The sequence below is a fragment of the Coenobita brevimanus genome, chromosome 44, assembly GCF_032717465.1.
Source record: "Coenobita brevimanus isolate Jiangsu-jjx chromosome 44, ASM3271746v2, whole genome shotgun sequence".
Lineage (NCBI taxonomy): Eukaryota > Metazoa > Arthropoda > Malacostraca > Decapoda > Coenobitidae > Coenobita > Coenobita brevimanus.
Genome location: NC_136997.1, coordinates 32,939,006 through 32,959,264, shown reverse-complemented (window position 1 = coordinate 32,959,264; position 20,259 = coordinate 32,939,006). Strand labels below are relative to the sequence as shown.

General features: G+C 42.6%; 1 protein-coding gene across 1 annotated transcript; it reads left to right on the top strand.

Annotated features, from left to right (window-relative positions):
* The first annotated feature begins 2,291 nt into the window (after nt 1-2,291).
* Nucleotides 2,292-5,890, top strand: LOC145398044 (glutamate receptor ionotropic, delta-2-like). The gene is made up of 2 exons (XM_080271005.1): nt 2,292-2,918; nt 5,684-5,890. The coding sequence occupies exons 1-2, from the start codon at nt 2,292-2,294 to the stop codon at nt 5,888-5,890; spliced, it is 834 nt and encodes a 277-aa protein (XP_080127131.1).
* Nucleotides 5,891-20,259: the final 14,369 nt, after the last annotated feature.

Here is a 20,259-nt window from a genome sequence, read left to right as displayed (position 1 = left end):
CTAAGCAGGGTGTAACCACAAAAGCACAGTCATTGAGGACGACAGGAGGGACCCCATCAGAACCATATGCGTTGTTAGTACTGAGGTCAGATGTGGCAGAATGTACGACTATTGAAATTTTTATGTTAGCCATGAAGAAATCAGAGAGGGGTAGTGATGGAGGAACAGCACTGGAATCGTCTAAGGTGGAATTGGAGGAGAAAGTCTGAACGAAGAGTTCTGCTTTATCAGTATAGGAAATAGCTACAGAGCCATCAGAGTGGAAAAGAAGAATGAAGGATGGTAAAGTTGTTAGAAATGTTTTTGTCAAGGTGCCAGAAGGAGGAGAAAGAATTCGAATTGGAGAGGTTAGAGCATTTAGTACGAATAAAATTATTTTTAGAAGAGCGAAGAATAGACTTAACACGATTCCAGGCAGAAACATAAGAGATGAGGTTCAGGAGTGGGTTGGCTCCGTTACATTTAGTAGGCCTTCTCCATGTTGTGCACAGCATTAGAACAAGCGAGATTACTCTATCTATCTATTGCCAGACGCTTTAATCCCTAAAGGGGTGGCCACAAACAAATGGCCTTTATGTCCCCCTGTCCCCAGCCATTTCACTGTTCTCCTTCACGCTCACACCCCCCTCTCTCATATACCTCTCCACTCCATCTCATCCTTGACCTCCCCCTTCCTCTCCCCCCCTCCACCTCACTCGCATACATTCTCCTCGTCAGTCTCTCGGTTTCCATCGTCTCCATATGGCCAAACCACCTCAATGTATTTCTCCTAATGCTTTATATCACATCCACATCCACACCACAACATTCCTTCACTTCCTCGTTTGTCAGTCTGTCTCTCTATGTGGCTCCACATGCTCCTTTCAAATAACTGCATGATTGAACTAAGGTTTATTTGCATTAGTCAAAGGATATGAGCAAGGAATGTATGATTCCATGCCAGAGAGAATAACCTCTGTAATGTACAAGGCACACACTGATGGTTCTTGGCCATGGAAGCAATAATCATTCCAGGGAAAATAAAAAAAGTATTGCCTAGGAGCCTTCCAGTCAGCAGCTCCAAAGATCTACAACCCACCCTCTTTGGAGGGTCCAGAGGCCTTACTGGAGCGATAGGACAGGTTAAGGTGGTAAGGTTGTGACCGGAGGAGCCTAACAGAGTGACAGATTAACAGCATAAGCAGAATGGTTAGTTGTAAGGAACAGGTCATTTATGTTGGAATTCTGTCCATGGCGGTCAGCGATACTGGTAGGGTATTGTACAAGCTCCTTTAGGCTGTTGTTATAATTACGTTGTTTCTCTGTTCAGGCTTTCATTCTCAAGCGATCTCAAACGATGTTCATTTCACGTAATTTTCTGGCACAGTATGACAACACTTTGGCTCTACAATATCCACACAGGTATATTTGGTGTACATTTTGTTCTGACTTAGCCAAGTTATAAAGTGACTTTAAGAAACTGCACTTCGTTACTCGCAGGATAAGGCACGCCAGTGTGGTGTTTCTCTTTCAGTTATGCAGTTTTTTTTCCAGGTTTGGAGATGCTAGAGTGTGTTTCCCAAGTTATATTGAAAAGTTACTACTTGACTTAATTTCGTCACTACTCTTTTTTCTGCCAAACTCCAAGTGCTAACCATAAATCAATGTTTGGTGGCCAGTAACTCGAGGTGCAATGTGGTAAGCAGCATCACACAATTTCTAGTCATTCTGAAGGATCCAGTCTGTGTGCGTGTTTGCTCAAAAAAGTAATCATACAGTGATGCCAAGTTTTAATAATTATTGTATTTCGTCTTTATACCCCAACATCGACTTGGTGGATCAGTTTACTCTGAATAATGAGCTATTCAGGAAAGTATTACCAACAGAATTTTTGTGATAACATGCCTCTTTTCCCACACAGATGGTCACACTACAATTGCACAGACTCTTTCATCACTGGTTAGATGTCCACTGTGCGGGCATGACCTCCTGATTGTGAGCGAAGACCTCGAGCAGCACCTGCTTGACATGAGTCAGGTAGTGGGGGTCGCTGGAGCCTGTTTCAGGCCAGTCTTCCTCGCTACTCAACACTCGTTCTTCCACACCACCCGTCCACCATACCGCATCAAAGGTTCCCATCTCATCGTCATAATTATCTTTTACCACAACCCCACTGCCTTCTTCCTCAACCTAGCAAATAACAAAGAGTGGAACTCCAGTTGCCTCACCCTCTTTTGCCTCAACCCGCACCTAAACACCACATCAGTAATTCTTCAACCTGTCGTCCAGCGCTCGGAGTACAGTACATCTTGATGCTGCAGCCAGAAGACCGAGCGGGACATCAACCCATAATCGCCTACACCAGTTTACCTACAAGCACTAGGGCACCACTGGGAGTCTGGAGCACTGAGAAATTCAAAACCAGACAGACACTCTTTCCTTACCGCTTCAAGAACTTTGGGGGGCGGATTTTGAAGGTACCAGTTTCCTGCTACGACGAACCCTACTTGAACTATAGAAAAGACAATGAATGTGGTGGTGGAAACCCAGACGCACTTCAGGTCATAGGTGATAAGTACAACTTCACTTATGAAATCACCCTCATTGACACAGTTACATGGGGAGTCAAGGAGAATGGTACCTGGAATGGTATGCTGGGTGATATGATGTACAATAAAAAGGACATAGTGATCAGTTCAATGAGGCTTAACACAGATCGGTTCAGTGACTTCGACTACACCTACCCCTACTGGCGATACAGCTTTGCGATCCTCCTACGTGTACCACCACCCGTACCCCGCTGGAGGAGTATCTTGTATCCTTTTTCCACCCTGCTGTGGGGCTTAATCCTGGCGTCCACCATCGCAGTTGCCTCTCTGCTCTCCTGCTTACTCCACTACCTTCACCACCTCAGCGACCCCATCGACATCACTCTCAAGGTGATTAACCCCCTAGATCTGCTATGATATTTGGTGTAGCTAGCAACATTAATATTATATTTACCTTACATTCAGCATATCGGGGTGCTCAAGTTTTGCTGTGATTGTAGATACGGTGACACCATACTGAAATGGACAGTTTTATTTAGAATGTGACAAACATGGTGACTGAAACTACTGTCAGGTTGAAACATGAGATTATTGAGCGCAATGTCGTCTTTATGGAATGATTATATAATTCTTAAAAATAATGTAATATTTGACATTATTTTGTACTTCTTGACCATAACCTCTGTGGAATTATTTAGTCATTTCTGCTAATGAATATCTATATGATATTACAAACAATAATATAAGATAATTCATATTTTGAAGCTCAGCTCAGTGGTCAACAAGACAAACATGTAAGCTCCGAATATCTATGTTTAAATGTAGAAAAGCATAAAGACATGACATACGCAAAGTAAACGTAAATATACTGTGTCAGAAACAGTATATCATTTTCAATATCAATATAATTATGGTTACCAATCTATAAAGTAGATAATTATAATGAAGAATCAGCCAAGTCACTGTGCCTGATTACATTATCAGACTAATTCCTTCATATCTGGCCCCTGTTGAACAGACTGAATGAACACCTTCAGCCCAATGGATCACTCTTGAAGTCAATAAAATTGTCTAACTACACAGAAAATACAAAGGAAATGTTCTCAGGACAAAGGCATGAATTCCACCACCACATCATAAATATAGTCACGAACTAGTTTCAGCTCCCTCCCAGTGATGTCAAAACAGCCAGGTGCATGAACAATGTTCATCATTCTGCATCGGTCAAGTGTAGGACAAACAAAAGACGTAACATTTACCATTCCAGCCTAGCGATATTGAACCCGTTTAATCACAAGAGTTTGGATTCACACACATACGACCAACTGTCTTGTAACTAAAGTTTGTTTTTGTATGAAGAATTAGAAACATAAAGATCCAGCTCTTTCCTTTCTCTTGTCCTTCCTGTAAAAACAAATGCTAGTTACGACAAGGTTTTGATCCGAGAAGTTATTTGGCAATGCAAGAACATCAAGAGATGTGAATATTTTGAGCTCTCGTTTCCTTGTATTTCTTGCATGAACAGTCCTTGTTACGACATAAAATTGATCTTAAGCTTATTATTAAATCCGGCACAGGCAGACAAATTCATTATAAATTAATCTAATTCCACTTGGGTTACAATTCTGATTTATTTGCAGTCTATCTGTTATCTGTAACAGGAGATTTGTGATCCATCCATGTTTTTTCGTCTTCATTTTTCTGTGCCTTTATAATAAAAGAACCTAATTTATTTCATTCTTCTACATGATACCCAATACTCTTTTAGAGGAAAACTACGAGAAGAACCACTGTCTGTTTTTTTTTTTTTTTTTTTTTTGCATTTGAGAAGCAAAATTTTTAGTCTTCTAATCAACTTTACCTACATATTATTCCTTGCTTACTTTTTACTACTGTGTCATGATCAGATGCTTTATTTTAATCTTCTGATCCATAAGCTACTGTAGAATAGTAATGAGACACATTATTGTATAATTCTTTACAAAAGATAGTGACACTTTAAATGTGATTCTGTTGAGCAAACTCCATTAATCTATCTCATTAACTTCTTTTGCACGATTTCCTGCAGTCAGTTCGGATAGCATCAGTTTTGTGATATACTATACCCTGCTTGATTGACCTGTGCAGCTGAGATGTATGGGGCGAGTAGGGTGTGTTTGTTTCGCTGCTGGTGATTGGCCGTTGAAGATGTAAATCTGCAGTCTTCTTATTTTAACAGATATATATTTATATTTCTCAACTGCCTGCAATATAAGCAGCCAGTTTAAGTGTGGAATAATTTCCGAAGCTAAAGAGGTCAAAATTAGGTGGAAAAGTTCACTATTATCAAAGAAAATTTTAGTTTATTATAAATTTTATAAACGATGAGTGACGTTTGAAGTAAATTATCTGCCCACTGTGTACACCCACGTCTGCATGTTGCACTGCATCCACCCACGGTGTACGCCTACATCCGCACTTACACTACAATACGAGTACATGCCTGCATTTACTTGAGTGACATAATTGGCCGACAATCAGAAGGCACAAATCAAACACACCCTATTTACCCCATATATCTCAGCTGTGCAGGTCAATCAAATAGGCTATAGTATGTGACAAATTATACTACTATTTGTAAAATCCACAGGAAGGCATATGGTACACAAAGTGGTAAGGAGCACTGTCTGGTGCAACTGCCCTTTGACAAATCTGAACAGAAATGAAACTAAAGGAGGAATCAAGGATTTGCTTCTGTGTCATTTTGATGCACTGCACAACGCTGTCAAACTGCTTTGGGAACATTACCCAGAGTTACCAAACTATGGTAAAAAAAAATAATACAAAATATTATGTGTCTGTGAACCCGGGAATTTGGCATTATAGCAACAACTCCCATTAACCATTTCAAAACAATGCCAGGTAAACATATCTATTCAACTTGGGGGGGGGGAGATCTTCTAATGCAAGGGCTAAAAGTGGTCTCCTTCATTGTGTGGGACAGCTGGTGTCGAGGGTGCTGAGTCAGGCCATGAATACAAAGATGGTTTCAACTACAATGAAGAAAATTCGCAACTAATTTTCCAAGCTATAAGTTTCCATCAAAATTCCCAGTCTGAACTTCCTCAGTTCCCTACTTGAAATTCCCAGATCACTAATTCTCATTTAAACTCCAGGTTGTGTCGGGTCTGCTGGGACAGGCCATGAATGACAGTAGGGTGCGGGAGTTTTCGTGGGCGCATGTGTGGCTGATTTTCTGGTGGGTGGCTGTGGACATCCTAGCAGCTGCCTACATGAGCAACCTTGTGTCAGTGCTTACCATGCCTGTCTACCCACACCGTATACAGACGCTGAAGGAACTGGCTGAATCTGACATTATGTAAGAGTAGCATAATTTCGTGTTTTATCCATTTACTTTTATATATAATCTCTTATTATCATTAGTGTACTTTTTGTTAAATTTGTGTCAGTGCTCACTGAGGACTTCTACCAGCACCGTGTACAGACGCGGGAAGAACTTCCCAATTCGCATATTATTGAGGGTTCATTCCTTCATTTCGTCTTTATTATCGCTCTTTTGACTTACCTTGCTGCTGGGGAGGGTCGCTTTGATGTGATGGCACCTACATATGCAGATGGATTCATTGGTTATACAAACGTCCCACTGCTACTTCCTTGTTTCCGCCAAAAAGGATGCAGTGCAGAAGGGCAATTTGAGTCTACAGTCCACTGGGTTTACATGTCAGCTGAGCCTGGGGTTCCAACTACTACCACTACTCTACTTGCATTCAGACCCTGAAACAACTAAAAAACTCAGATATAATGTGTGAGTAGCATATATTGTATTCGTTTATCTTTTAATCAACACATCTTTAAATCAGCTTATTCTTTTGTTAATCATATGTCTGTGCTCACTGTCAGACAAAATGCGTGAGCATTAAGAAATTCTGTCATTTGCTAACTTTAACCTGCGGCGTCCCGTCGACGTTCTTCAACGTCCACACGTTTTGTCACTGCCAATCCCGTCGACGTACAGAAATGCGAAAAAATTGCAAGGTCCCTAATTTGCACAATTTTCAATTTTCGCGAGTGATTTTTGGTGCGTATACACGTGACACCTTCCTCTACAAGATGCCAGGCAGGGACAATGCCTTACCCAGCATGACCTCCTCCCCCCCTGCATGCCATTGTCTCAGCAATTCACCTGTTATCAGTAACCCGGCCAGTAAAGCCATGTCATGCCACGGTATGAAATTCAGGGCCAGAGTGATTCCCCAATCAATGACAATGTGGAGGATTAGAGGAAAAAACAGTCAGAAATGATGATCAGGTAATGTGGCAAAAAAAGGTCAGGTATGGTGATGAGTTAGTGAGTGAAACAATGCTTAAAATGCCTATATTACTGCTTGAAAACCAATATAATCTCGTAACATATATAAATCGTACCAAGTAAATAAATAAATACTGTTTATGAGTGGTGTGAAATAGTTATCCTCCCATAGAACTCGTTTTCTTTGGTGCCAGCCTGTTAGAAAACCCAGTAAGGTAAGGAGGTACTGGTACCTGTATTGAGTATTTTAAACCTCAGGTGAGCGATTTCTCTATGAATTTTCGATGTTTCTCACCAAAAGCGGAGGTTTGAGCAAAAAAAAAAAAAATTTCCAAAAATGGTCAGGATTGGGGGGAGTCAGTGGTGGAAAAGTGGTCGGGATGGGGCGGGTTAATAACACATAATCTGCTCACCAGTCTTTTTGGAGGCATGGGTTTGAACCCCACCGCTACCACCAAAGGATATCGTAGCCATCATAGAGTTTCCAAAATTGTATTAGATTGGAGGTATTTTGACCCGCCCCGTCGCGACCACTTTTCGACCACTGGTACCCCCCAATCCCGACCATTTTTCGACCTTTTTTTTTTTTGCTTAAACTTTCGCTTTTGGTCAGGAACAATGGTCGGTGGCAAAGAAATTGGTCCCCGGGGTCCCTAATTAGCTTAACCAGTTATGCCTTTGTCCCACCTGGCCCCATGTTCTCCCTAGGCGGTCTGAGCCTCAAACGTTTTCTATGGTATTATAAGTCTGGGAAACCAATGAAAGTAAGTAGAAATGAATTTATTACAAACATAAAAACATGTGATAAAAGAGTATATTGGATTTTATACAAAAATAGAGCAGAAATAAGCATTGTACCATCGTGCGAAACGAGCAAAATCGGCCAACTTGGTCACAATGAATCGCTAACATTCTAAAATCATGATACATATAATTTTCTTTACTTACATAATACTTCTACAATAACATTATACCATTTTACATTTTATTGAACTGTTTTTACGTATTCACAGGCCTTTTGATAACATTTAGCGTAATGTTAGCGCTTATTTACGTAGTGAGTGAACTCGCTGTGACTGTTGTTTCAACTCGTATTGTGCTTTTTCTACTTACATAATACTTTTCTAATATTATTATACACTTTTCAACTTTATAGAACTGTTTTGAGATTATTTCAGGCCTTACGTAAATACATAGCGTAATAATAGCGCATAATAACACACACGGTGAAGTCGCTATGACAACTATTTCAACTTACAACCTATTTTTGTACTTACACAATAATTCTCCACTAACATTGCACATGTTTACACTTGATATAATTGATATCACATCATTTCTGAACTTACGATGGAACTGAGCGTCATATTTGTGCGCACTTACACAGGGAGTGTTATTGCGATATCATTTGTTTCATCTTACACTAGAATTCAACTTATAAAATACCTTACTACTAACATTACAACATCTTCCACTGTATATAATTTCTATCACATACTTACTGACCAGAATGTGGGTGTACTTGTGACATCAATTATGACAACTTCACTAATGTTCAACTTATATGTTTTATTCATGCTAACATTACACCCGTTTCCACTTTATTTCCTTGCTATCACATATTTACTGACCAGATTTACACAGTGGGTGTAGTTTTGATAACAATTCTTTCCACTTACACTAATTCTCATCTTATACATTACTTTTTTGAAAAAATAACACCCGTTTCAACTTTATATTTGACTTAGCACCTACTGACTGGCCTTACCATTATCATGAGCGTCATTTCGCCTTCCCACACAGTTTCAGTAGTGTAGGAAATTATGATACTCCTTGAAACAAGGCTGATGGGTGGGGAGGTGAGGGTGGTGGGGGAGGTTGGGGAGGTGGAGAGCGGCGCCTCTCATCACTCGCACTTCTCTTCCCTCTCCCTTTTCTTTTACCCTTTCCCTTCCCTTTCTTTCCTTTCCCCACATCCTGGGGCTGTGGGGAGGAAGTTTGGGAATATTCAGGGGCGAAAGAGTGCTGGGGAGTGACTCAACCTCCTCTCCCCTAGGCCTATGAGCACCACGTGCTCGTGCTGCCTCCCTCACACCACTTGCCCCTTCACCCCGCACTACCCCCACACCACTCTCACTTTCACTCCGCGCTGCCACCACAACACTTTCCCTTTCTCCCAGCAATCCCACCACACCACTTGCCACTTCCCCAGACAAAGTACTTTCACCATACCTTATGTGTCATCTCGCCCCACCTTCTGATCCTCGTGGTGATATTTTCTCTTTTCCCAACCACGCGGCGATATCACGTCCTAGGCCTCTGTCATCCTCATCGTCCTCATCCTCGTCCTCATCAGATTCGGGATGGAGAGATAGCTGTGCACGTGGTTGGGGAGCAGGCTGGCCTTCCCTTGCCTTACGGTTTGTCACATACCGCGTTTTTCGGGGCAAAGGGACCTCCTCATCACTGCTACTTATTTCTTCCTCTGGCTGGACGTAATCGCGATCCACCACATCATCATCGAGTGGAGAATCACTGTCTCCAGTGAAGGCTTCCAAGACGGATGCGATTTCCTCGTCTGAGAGACCTTTCCGCGACATGTCTGACCTGGGTCACTGCTAGCAGGTGAGTGACCAAGACAAGGGCGAGCGCGGGTCATGCGGGGTCTAGGACGCTGCCCGCCTGGCAGCAGGTGGGGGAGGCTTGGGTACCCGGGCGAAACGAAAATCTAGCGCGAATTTTGAAAATTGTGGAAATTATGAACCTTGCAATTACAGGACGTTGAAGTACGTCGCCGGGATTAGCTGTGACAAAACGTGAGGACGCGGAAGTACGTCCCTGGGACGCCGTGGGTTAATGATATATGAACTATTACTGATGTTGGTGTTAGAGTCGCTTCTAAGTACGGATGATATAGTATGAGATTCCTGTCCTGAAACAAAGGCCTCAAAGCATGTTTATGAATCCCTTGACTGATTATTTGACACAGATTGTGAACTGTAAGTAAATTCATGGTGATCTTGCCTTTCCCAGCATTTGCAACACCTTTCATCAATGCTTGATACTGAGCCCTAGTGTTGTCTAACTGAAATACTATTATGTCAATATGTTCCATGACCAGTGAGAAGTGATGAAAAAGGGTCATGTTTCCTTCCACTCCATTTATTTTGTCCACACTCTGTTGAGTTATCCTTTCAGCCTTTCTCAGATTTTTCACAATCGTCATCATTGCTGAATTTTAATTGTTAGCTAGTTTATGTTGATATGTTAATACCTGAGCTATCTTATTAAAATTGTTGTTGATTTCCTGAAGATCTTTTTCCGTAGCTAGTCCAAAAATATTCCCTAGAACTGCACTACCCAGATCGAACAAACCGCGTCTCTCACGTGTATGTGTGATGTTTTTCATGTCCCTAAGTGTCTCAGTTCCACCAGATGGGATATCTTGGATCATGATAAGCATGGTAGCTTTTGCTTGTTCTAATTTCCATTTTGTTAACTTCATGAACTCAGTCACTTCATTTGTGTTATGAGCTTCTGAAGCGGAACTTCTTATCATTGCTTCCAGTGTCCTCAGTGTCTTAGCAATGTTCTCCAACATTACCGCTAATTCATATAAGATATCCAGACTAATTTCAGTACTCATGATATCTTTCATACTTGCTGTCGGGGCCGTTGGGGCTACAAGACATCGTTGCCTTATTATATGTTGAGGGTCTAAGCAAGCTGATCCTCTTGCTATATAGATAAGAATCAATGGTGTAAGTCCCCTCATCGTTACCTACCGAAAAAAAAAAAAAATCTATTAACTAACACAGTCATACTGAGGTCGATGATAGTGATGATGCAAATTATAAACTGCCTCATGGAGAACAATAACTTTGTTCGTTGTATTACTGACGGGAGTTTAAATCGATACTTAGATCATATAAATGCTGTATTGTGGCATTTGTAGCAAGAGTTGCACCTATTTTTGTTTGTTTGTTATGCAGTCTTAATTTATTTCTCTATGTATTGATTTCTTCTAATTTATTTTCATGCTGTGTGTTCTGGTGTTCGGTGGTGTCCGAGGTTACATATTTCTATCTATCTATCTATTGCCAGACGCCATATCCCCGTAAGGGGTGGCCATTTGACTTTATTTTTTTTTTTTTTACGGGGAGGGGCACTAACCCTCCACCAACCCACTTGTTGACACGCAGGGAGCACGTATGGTTTGGTTATATGGTTACCACCTAGCGTTGTAAATGGTTTCTTGGCTTACAGGAAACCATTTGGCTTGTCACTCAATGTAAAGCCACCTGTGGAGGAAAGAAAAACAAAAAGAAGTGACAGGAAAGATATGAGAAATAGGAAGAGAGGAGGGCAGGCACAGAAAAAGAATGATAAAGGCTAAATAGGCAGCACTACATCAAGTGAGTGGATGATGGTAGCCACCACCTACCACTACATATTTGCTGAGTAAATTCTTTGACACCCTTTTTTAAATGATCAACATGAATTTGTTTTTCTTCGCCACTCGACAGTGCCTTAATTACTACCTTATTGGCTGTTTTCTTAATTACTCTGAATGGGCCTTCAAATTTTGGTGAGAGTTTATTGTCTCTTGTGTGAATGATACCATAGACAATGTTTCCTATGCTGATAGTTGGTTCTTTTGCCTTTTTATTACATGATTCTGCCATTTCTGTAATGCTGTGTTTTTAAGGCGACTTCTCGTCGTAAAAAACACTAGCTACTGAAGCGGGGTCCTCTTTCTAGACCGGAAGTAAAGCACTAACAAAGGAACAGGACATAAAAACCAGGCACTATACCGTATCACATCTATTACCTAGGTCCTACTCATAACAGTACACAAAGAATGATATTTAGGATACAGAGACACAGAGATACAGAATTAACACTTGGCTTCACAGAATGATCATATGCACTATCATTATTACACAGGGAGATTGTGAGTATTCTTTAATAGGGTTCTTATGTCACTTGGAGGTAATATATAAATGGGGTTGTTCATTTTAGGTTCTTTAATGGGATTCTTATGTCACTTGGAGGTAATATATAAATGGGGTTGTTCACTGTAAGAATATCGAGATTGAGAGTCTGGTTCAGGGATATTACTATAAAAGAGGTAGGGTGTGGATAGCGACATTCGACACTGTCACCTGGTCACGGAGACACGTACACTTATCTTTCGACTCGCCCACGCTCCTACCTCTAGACTCACAGAAAACTCCCTGGTTCCTTAATGTGGGGAGGGACTAAAACAGTTCACAAAATGCACTTTCTGCCCTGATAGCACTAGATTCTAGTGGGCCACTGTTTACTATATTCTCCTGCGTAGGCACTGTCACTGTTCTCCTGGTTACTGTCACTGTCACTGTTTCCCCTTGTTTCCTGGGTATAGTCACTATCACTGTTGCACTTAGGATACAGGGAGGCTCTCCCGTCTGGGGGCCTCGACCTGAGAGGCGTCCCTCGTGTTAGGGCCGCGTCGGTGGGGTGCAGGGAGGCCCTGTGGTCTGGGGGCCTCGACCTGATAGGTGGCCCTCAGGACTGGGGCCGAACAACTGGAGCAGTCGGGCCTGTTTCTTCCGACTCCGGGGAGTGAGGGAGCCTTGATCGCCTTCATCGTGGGTTGTGGAGTCGGGCCTGGGCGTCCTGGGACTGCGGGTACCAAGAGGGAGAGGTGCCGTCAGGACTGGACTGCGGCAGCATCTCCTACGGGGCTCCGGCAGGAACAAGGAACTCCTGGGTGTGGGCGGTAGGTCTGATATCGGGCCTTGCCACCACTCTAATGTCTCATCCGGGGCTATATTCCCGGATGGTGACGAAGGGCTCCCCGAAGGGAAAGAGGCTAGAGGAGGACTCACGTTGCCCGTGGTCTCTCGAGTGTGTCTGGAGGCCTGAGCTGGGGATCTCCTTCCCCTATTGCACACCTTGGCTGTAGCCGTGAACTTGCCTGGCATACGGGGTACACCTATAGGATGATCGGTGTCGCCCTTTTGCCGTGGCAAGGTACCGCCGGCGTGGTGTTCCTCCCGTAGTAGGAGACAAGCCAGAGGGAGGGGCACAGAGGCCGCACTCTCTCCAATACGGACTGATCCTACCTGCAGGGAATTCTCTATCCTGGTACGTGCCCCGGCCGGAGCCGAGTGTCTGCCCGTACGGAAGACAACTAACGGGCGAACTGGTTCGCCTGTCCGTTGTGGCTGGGTACCAACCCCGGGACGTCGCTTCCGTAATAGGGTAGTGCTACACGTACGGCAGCAGGGGCTCCTTACCCTGGTCCATATTCTGGCCGTAGCCGAAGAACAGCAGGAGAGGGATGCACTAGGGCAACTCTCTCTCCCTGGTGTGTTAAGGCCGGAGCCTGGGGTCGCCTTCCCCTTTGCACACTCTGTTAGGCCGTAGCCTAGGTTTGTCTGTCTCTTTTTACTTTTGTTTAGGCCGTAGCCTTGGGCCTTCTGCCTTTGGGCCTCCTGCCCTTGGGCCTCCTGCCCTAGAGGGTGTAACAAAGCCGTCAATACGGTGTTACCTGGGACTGATTTAATTTCAGTCCCACCCCTATTCTGTCGATCACTGCTCCGCCCGCACAGTAGTTCAGTTCCCCTGATCACCTGGGGTTGGGGCACTTGCGGGGAATAGGGACCCAGGGCCGTGATGACTGGTGACCCTCTTGACTGGGGTCACTAATCCCACCGTTGTGTCCTCCTGGGGTGGTGGTGCGGTGGCGGCCCGGTGGTGGTGGGGGGGGTGGTGAGGTGGGAGGTCCGGCGGCGGGCACGGCGGGCATTTTAATTTCTTCCTTGGACATCGATAATTGTTTCCTCACCATTTTCTGTATATCCTGGAATTCAAGCAAACGAAGTTTAGGATAATCGTCATAATTGTATAGAGGCAAATATTCACCCTCCAGAATCTCATAGGATGATTTTTTTGTCTGTCCTGTAGATAATGAAATGGGGTGTGTCTCCTAAAGATTTGTTTATTGCACAATTAATTGATGCTTCCATTCTGGGAATCCAATCATCCCAGCTTGTATAATTTTTATTGAGAATGTGTCGTAACACATCCAACACTTTTGTGTTTTGTTTCTCTACCAACCCAGTGGATGCTGGGTGATAGACTAAGACACTGACCTTTTTAGATTGTATTGTTTACATATTTCTTGTAAGATTTCAGAATTAAACTCACCTTTGGTGTGGTGAATCTACATATATCATCGTCTATGATTACCCATGCCACTGTTTCTGTTGCCTTATCGTTAATTGGGCCCAAAATCACATATCTTGAGAAATGATCTGAAGCAACGAAGAGATATTGGTTATTATTGTAAGATAAGGGTAACTTATGCAAGTCAACAGCGACAACAGCAAATGGTTGGTTAGGTACAGGATATTTTTCTATAGGTGCAGGTGTTAACGTATAGCCTTTGTGTCTCACACATGACTCGCATCTGTCTATGTGATTGTGTATGTCTTTGCATAATGATGGCCGGTAGTATAGCATCCGGGCTTGTCTGACAGTCCTGCTTTTGCCAGGATGTCCTGCATGTGGATATTGTGTACTGTTCTTAAATCCTGTGGTATCATTTCATTACGTACCACTTGTTGCCTGTTATTACATCTGAGGCCCTGCACGCCACAAGGAGTAAAGCGCCACACCTGCTGAAACCTGTTATTATCAACCAGCGGCTCCCTCAAACACTTCCGTCTGACTGTGCAAAGTCGTTTCGCTTAATTCCAATTAGTGAAGTAAAGATGAAAGTCTAAAATGAGAAGTGTGCCCCAAGTGACCTTTGTGACACTTGGTCTAGAGTGAAGGTTCTGTTGCATGGCAAAAAGGGTAAACTCCATTCGTATGTCAATCTATCTATCTGTCTATCCATCCTTCAGCTTATTAATGGTGTCGTGCTTCTTAAATAATAAACTAAGTGTGCTTTGCATTTTTCTTTTTCTTCTACACAGTAAACCACAAGTTTTGATATATGTATTTGTGTGCCCTTTGAGCACCAATGCAAGGATTGAACTTTGCACTTTATCGTTTAGTTCCATATTGTCCTTAAAAAACAACTTACCTTTATCATAGTATTGAACGAATATGATACTATATTGGTTTGAATAAGAAAAACAACACAAAAATGGCTGCAAAATGCTCACAAAGTCCGACAAGACACTAGCAAAAAACATTTTTCTGCTGATGACGTAATTTTAACAATGAAAATATTATTTTACCAAATTTCTTAGATTTTGCACTTAGAGCACTCACATTTATGCACCTTATATCCAAATTTTAGAAACTAAAACTAAAAAAATACATTTCATGAACTTTCTTATGCCGCCAGACTTTGAAGGCAATTTTTGGATGATTATAAATGTGTCACTTTGCCCCTTGCTGCGTGCAGGGCCTCTTTTCTTCAATGAATTGGTTGTTCTGGGTCGATCCTATAAAAGGCATTGTCGGCTGTTGTGAATTGTTCGAATAATATATTTAGCTAGGGTAACTGTATGTCTTCACTCCTCTCTAACTTGTATATAACTGTAGACCACGTTGTTTTGTAATGCAAAGAACACTGCAAGTGCCTCTCGGTCTGTAGTGAAATACTTTTCTCTGCACCTCGTATTTGTCTGCTAGCGAATGCAGTTGGCTGATTTTTTCCACGCTTATCTTCTTGCATCAATACGGCCCCTAATCCGTTAAGAGATGCATCTATGCATATTACAAATGGTTTTGTGAAGTTAGTATAGGCCAGGCAAGGTGCATATGTAAGTTTATCTTTTAATTCATTTAATGATAGTTTTTGTTCCTCTCCACACTGAAATACAGCTTGTTTTTTCGGCAGGTGGAATAATGATTCTACTATGTGAGAGAATTGTTGTATGAATGATCTGTAGTATCCAGCTTTCATAAAAACTGTCTTACTTCATCCACATATGTGGGTTCAGGGAAATCCCTTACTGCTTGTGTTTTCTTATCTGATGTGTGGATACCTTCTGCATCAAATCTGTGGCCTAAGAATTTTATTTGCTTTAATTCAGATTTGTATTTAGACAGCTTAATTTTCAAACCAGCACTGGGAAACTTGTGTAGCAGCTGGTCTAATTTCTGTAAATGTTCATCTATTGTGTGTGTTGCAGTTATGATGTCGTCAAAGCACACAAAGACACCATTTCCCATCATTTCTGATAGTACACAATTCATTAATCGTTGGACTGTGCCAGGACCTGTCCTTAACCCCATCGGCATTCTTTTATACTGATAAAGCCCTGTATTTGTAGAGAAGGTAACGTTTTTGTGCAAGACATCATCAAGCGCGATCTGATGGTATCCATTAAGCAAATCAATTGTGGATAATACATTATTTTTTGGTCCAATATTTTGCAAGACATCACTTAATAGATGTGAAAACCAGTCTGGGATTCAGTGTTGGTTTAATTTACGCTAATCTACTACCGCACGCATTTCAGCATTTCCTTTGGGCATGAAAAATAATGGGGCATTCCACGGGGAGACTGATGGTTCACTAAGACCCGTATTTAACATTTCATCAACATACTGATTTGCAAGGGTATGTTGTGAGTGTGCTATCCTATTTGCTAGTACATAATTGGTTGTGTGTCCTGGTGTACGTTAATCTTGTGTACAATCAGGTTAGTACACCCTAATTCTTCTCCATGTAATGCGACTGTCTTTCGGTGTTTTTGTAATAAATCCAGTACATCATTTTCCACATCAAAATTTCATGGGTGAATCAAATTCTCCTTTATGCACTCTCTGTCCATTGATTTTAGCTTACCTGATGTTCCACCTATTGTTACTTCATGTATAGGAGCTGGACAAGTCTCTAAAATGCATTTGGAGGAGTAGACTGTAGCACCAGTCGAGCAGGGCAGTACTCCCAAGGTGGATGGAAAGCTGATGACAGGGAATGCTGGAGCTCCCGTTTCATCAGCCCTCAGGACAAGTTCCTGACCATCCCCCTTTGCTGAACTTTTTCAGTGTCTCAGTTACACAGAGAGTAGGCCAGCATGCTCTCCAGTACAAATTTTTCTAACTATCTCCACCAAACTACATGCACAGTACACATTAAACTTCCTATTCAAAATTCAACTAAAATGGCGTCTCATCACCAACCCTCGGAGTCCCCGGGGGGGGGGGACCATAAATGACCCCACCATCCGCCCCTCTCCCGGTGACGACTCGAGGTGCCTGGAACCACTGTCTGACTCTCTTCTTCTTCATTTCTGCAACATTCGCGGCCTTTCCTCTAACTTTCGCTCTGTTGAGCACCACCTCTCCTCCTCTAAACCTCACCTTCTTTTTCTAACTGAGACTCAGCTGTCTGAGGCAACTGACGCAAACCCTTTTCTGTATCCTCCTACTTTCTCTATACTCATTTCAAAGCCAAAGGTGGCTGTTGTGTATATATACGCAACGACTTATCTTGCTCTCGTGTTCCTGAACTTGATTCTTCTGAATTCTCTACATTCTGGCTTCGGCTTTCCTGTCATTCTCTGACTAAATATATCTGTGCTGTTTACTTATCCCCTAATTCTACTGACTATCAAAAATTCTTCCACTACCTTACTTCTACAATGGAACACATTCTATCCATTTCTCCATTCTCTGAAATCTCCATTCTAGGAGATTTCAATGTTCACCACCACCTTTGGCTCTCCTATCCTTTCACTGATCCACCTGGTGAACAAGCCTACATCTTTTCTATCCTTAATGACCTAGAGCAGCTTGTACAGCACCCTACCCGTATCCCTGACTGCCTTGGGAGAGCTACAACATAATTGACCTCTTCCTCACAACTAATCCTTCTGCTTACTCTGTTAATCTTTTCTTTCCGCTGGGCTCCTCCGATCACAACCTTATTACCTTAACCTGTCCTATTACTCCGGTACGGCCTGTGGAGACCCTCTAGGGAAACGTCATCTGTGGCATTTTGGGGCCGCGGACTGGGAGGCCCTCAGGCAGTACTTCTTTGATTTTCCCTGGAATGATTATTGCTTCCATGGCCGTGAGCCATCTGAGTGTGCCTTGCACATTACGGAGGTTATTCTCTTGGGCATGGAAGCATACATTCCTTTCTCATATCCTTTGACTAACACACGAAAGCCTTGGTTTAATCATGCTTGTTCTAATGCTGTCCGCAACAAGGAGAGGGCCTACAAAAGGTACCGGAGCCAACCCACCCCTGAATCACATCATCTTTACTTTTCTGCCCGGAATCGTGCTAAGTCTGTTCTTCGCTCAACTAAAAATAATTTCATCCATACTAAATGGTCTCAACTCTCCAACTCAAATTCTTCCCGCTCCTTCTGGCACCTTGCCAAAAATCTTTCAAACAACTTTACCTCATCATCCTTCCCTCCTCTTTTCTACTCTGATGGTTCTGTAGCTATTTCTTCTACTGATAAAGCAGATCTCTTCGCACAGACTTTCTCCTCCAATTCCACCTTAGACGATTCCGGTGCTGTTCCTCCATCACTTCCCCCCTCTGACTTCCTCACGGCTGACATTAAAATTTCTTCAGCTGATGTATTTTCTGCCATCACTGGCCTCAGTACTAACAAGGCATATGGGCCTGATGGGGTCCCTCCTGTTGTTCTCAAGATCTGTGCTTCTGTGCTTTCACCCTGCCTTGGCAAACTCTTTCGCCTTTGTCTGTCAACTTGTACCTTTCCTTCTTGTTGAAAGTTTCCTCTCATTCAGCCAGTCCCAAAGAAGGGTGACCACTACCAACCCTCCAACTATCATCCAGTCACTTTAACATCCTGTATTTCAAAATTTTTCGAGTCAATTCTCAATAGAAAAATTTTAAGGCATCTTTCCTATCACAACCTTCCTTCCGATAGTCAGTACGGGTTCCGTCAGGGACGGTCCACTGGCAATCTTCTCACCTACCTTTCAGTCTCCTGGTCATCCTTCTTTCGGGACTTTGGCGAAAGCTTTGCCATTGCACTTGACATCTCAAAGGCTTTCGATCGAGTCTGGCATAAATCTTTAATTTCCAAACTGCCCTCCTACGGTTTCTATCCTTCTATCTGTGCCTTCATCGCTAGCTTCCTTTCTGGTCGTTCTATAGCCGCTGTTGTAGACGGCCATCGTTCTTCTCCTAGATCTATCAACAGTGGTGTTCCTCAGGGCTCTGTCCTATCACCAACTCTCTTCCTTTTATTCATCAATGATCTTCTATGCTGTACATTTAACCCTATCCACTCATACGCTGATGACTCCACCCTACACCTTTCCATTTGGTTCTCGCAACGCCCATCTCAACAGTTGCTTCAACAAACAAGGGATGAGGCTATGGCACACCTAATGTCTAACTTGGCTCGTATCTCTGACTGGGGTAAAAATAATCTGGTTGTTTTTAATGCAGCTACGACTCAGTTCTTACACCTATCATCCCGACAAAATCATCCACAGGTATACCCACTTATGTTTAATAATATTCAGCTTAATCCTGCATCATCCTTGAACATGCTTGGGGTTTCATTTACTCAGGACTTATCTTGGAAAGATCATATTACATCTCTTGTAAAATATGCTTCCAGGAGATTGGGTGTGCTAAGCCGACTCCGCTCTTTCTTTACCCCTGCACAATTGTTGACTCTATACAGGGGTTTTATCTGCCCCTGTGTGGAGTACAACTCTCATGTGTGGGGAGGCTCCCCACATACAGCTCTTCTCAATAGGGTGGAGTCAAAGGCTTTTCGTCTCATTAACTCTCCTCCTCTTACTGACGCCGTTTAACCTCTGTCTCTTCGCCGCACTGTTGCATCTTTATCTCTTCTATCGCTACTTTAATGGTCACTGCTCCTCTGAACTGTCTGCTTGCATTCCTCCACCTCTACGACGGGCGCGTAGCACCCGTCTGGCAGCAAACTCTCATCCCTTTTCTGTCCAACTCTCTAATGCAAGAGTTAACCGTTACTCCCAGTCTTTCATTTATGCAACAGGTCAACTCTGGAGCTGTCTCCCTCTGTCTGTATTTCCTGCTGCCTATGATCTCCAGTCTTTCAAACGCAGTGTGTCCAGGCATCTCAAAATGATCGGATCTTGAATTTGGCTCTCTATTGTATTTTGTTTTTGTCTTGAAGGGAACTGTTACTGCAGGCTCATGGCCTTTGGTTCCATCTTCCTCGCATAAAATATATATATATATATATATATATATATATATATATATATATATATATATATATATATATATACAAGTCCCCCTTTTGATCTGCATTTCTCCATTCATCTAATAAATTAAAAAAACATAAGTTTTTCCATCGTTATTCACCTGACATAAGGCGTTTTCCACCGAGAGTCCTTTTCATTTTACATGATTCTTCCAAGACAATAACAGTACCATTCTTCAATTTACTCTTTATGGTGACTTCCATACATAATTTAGGT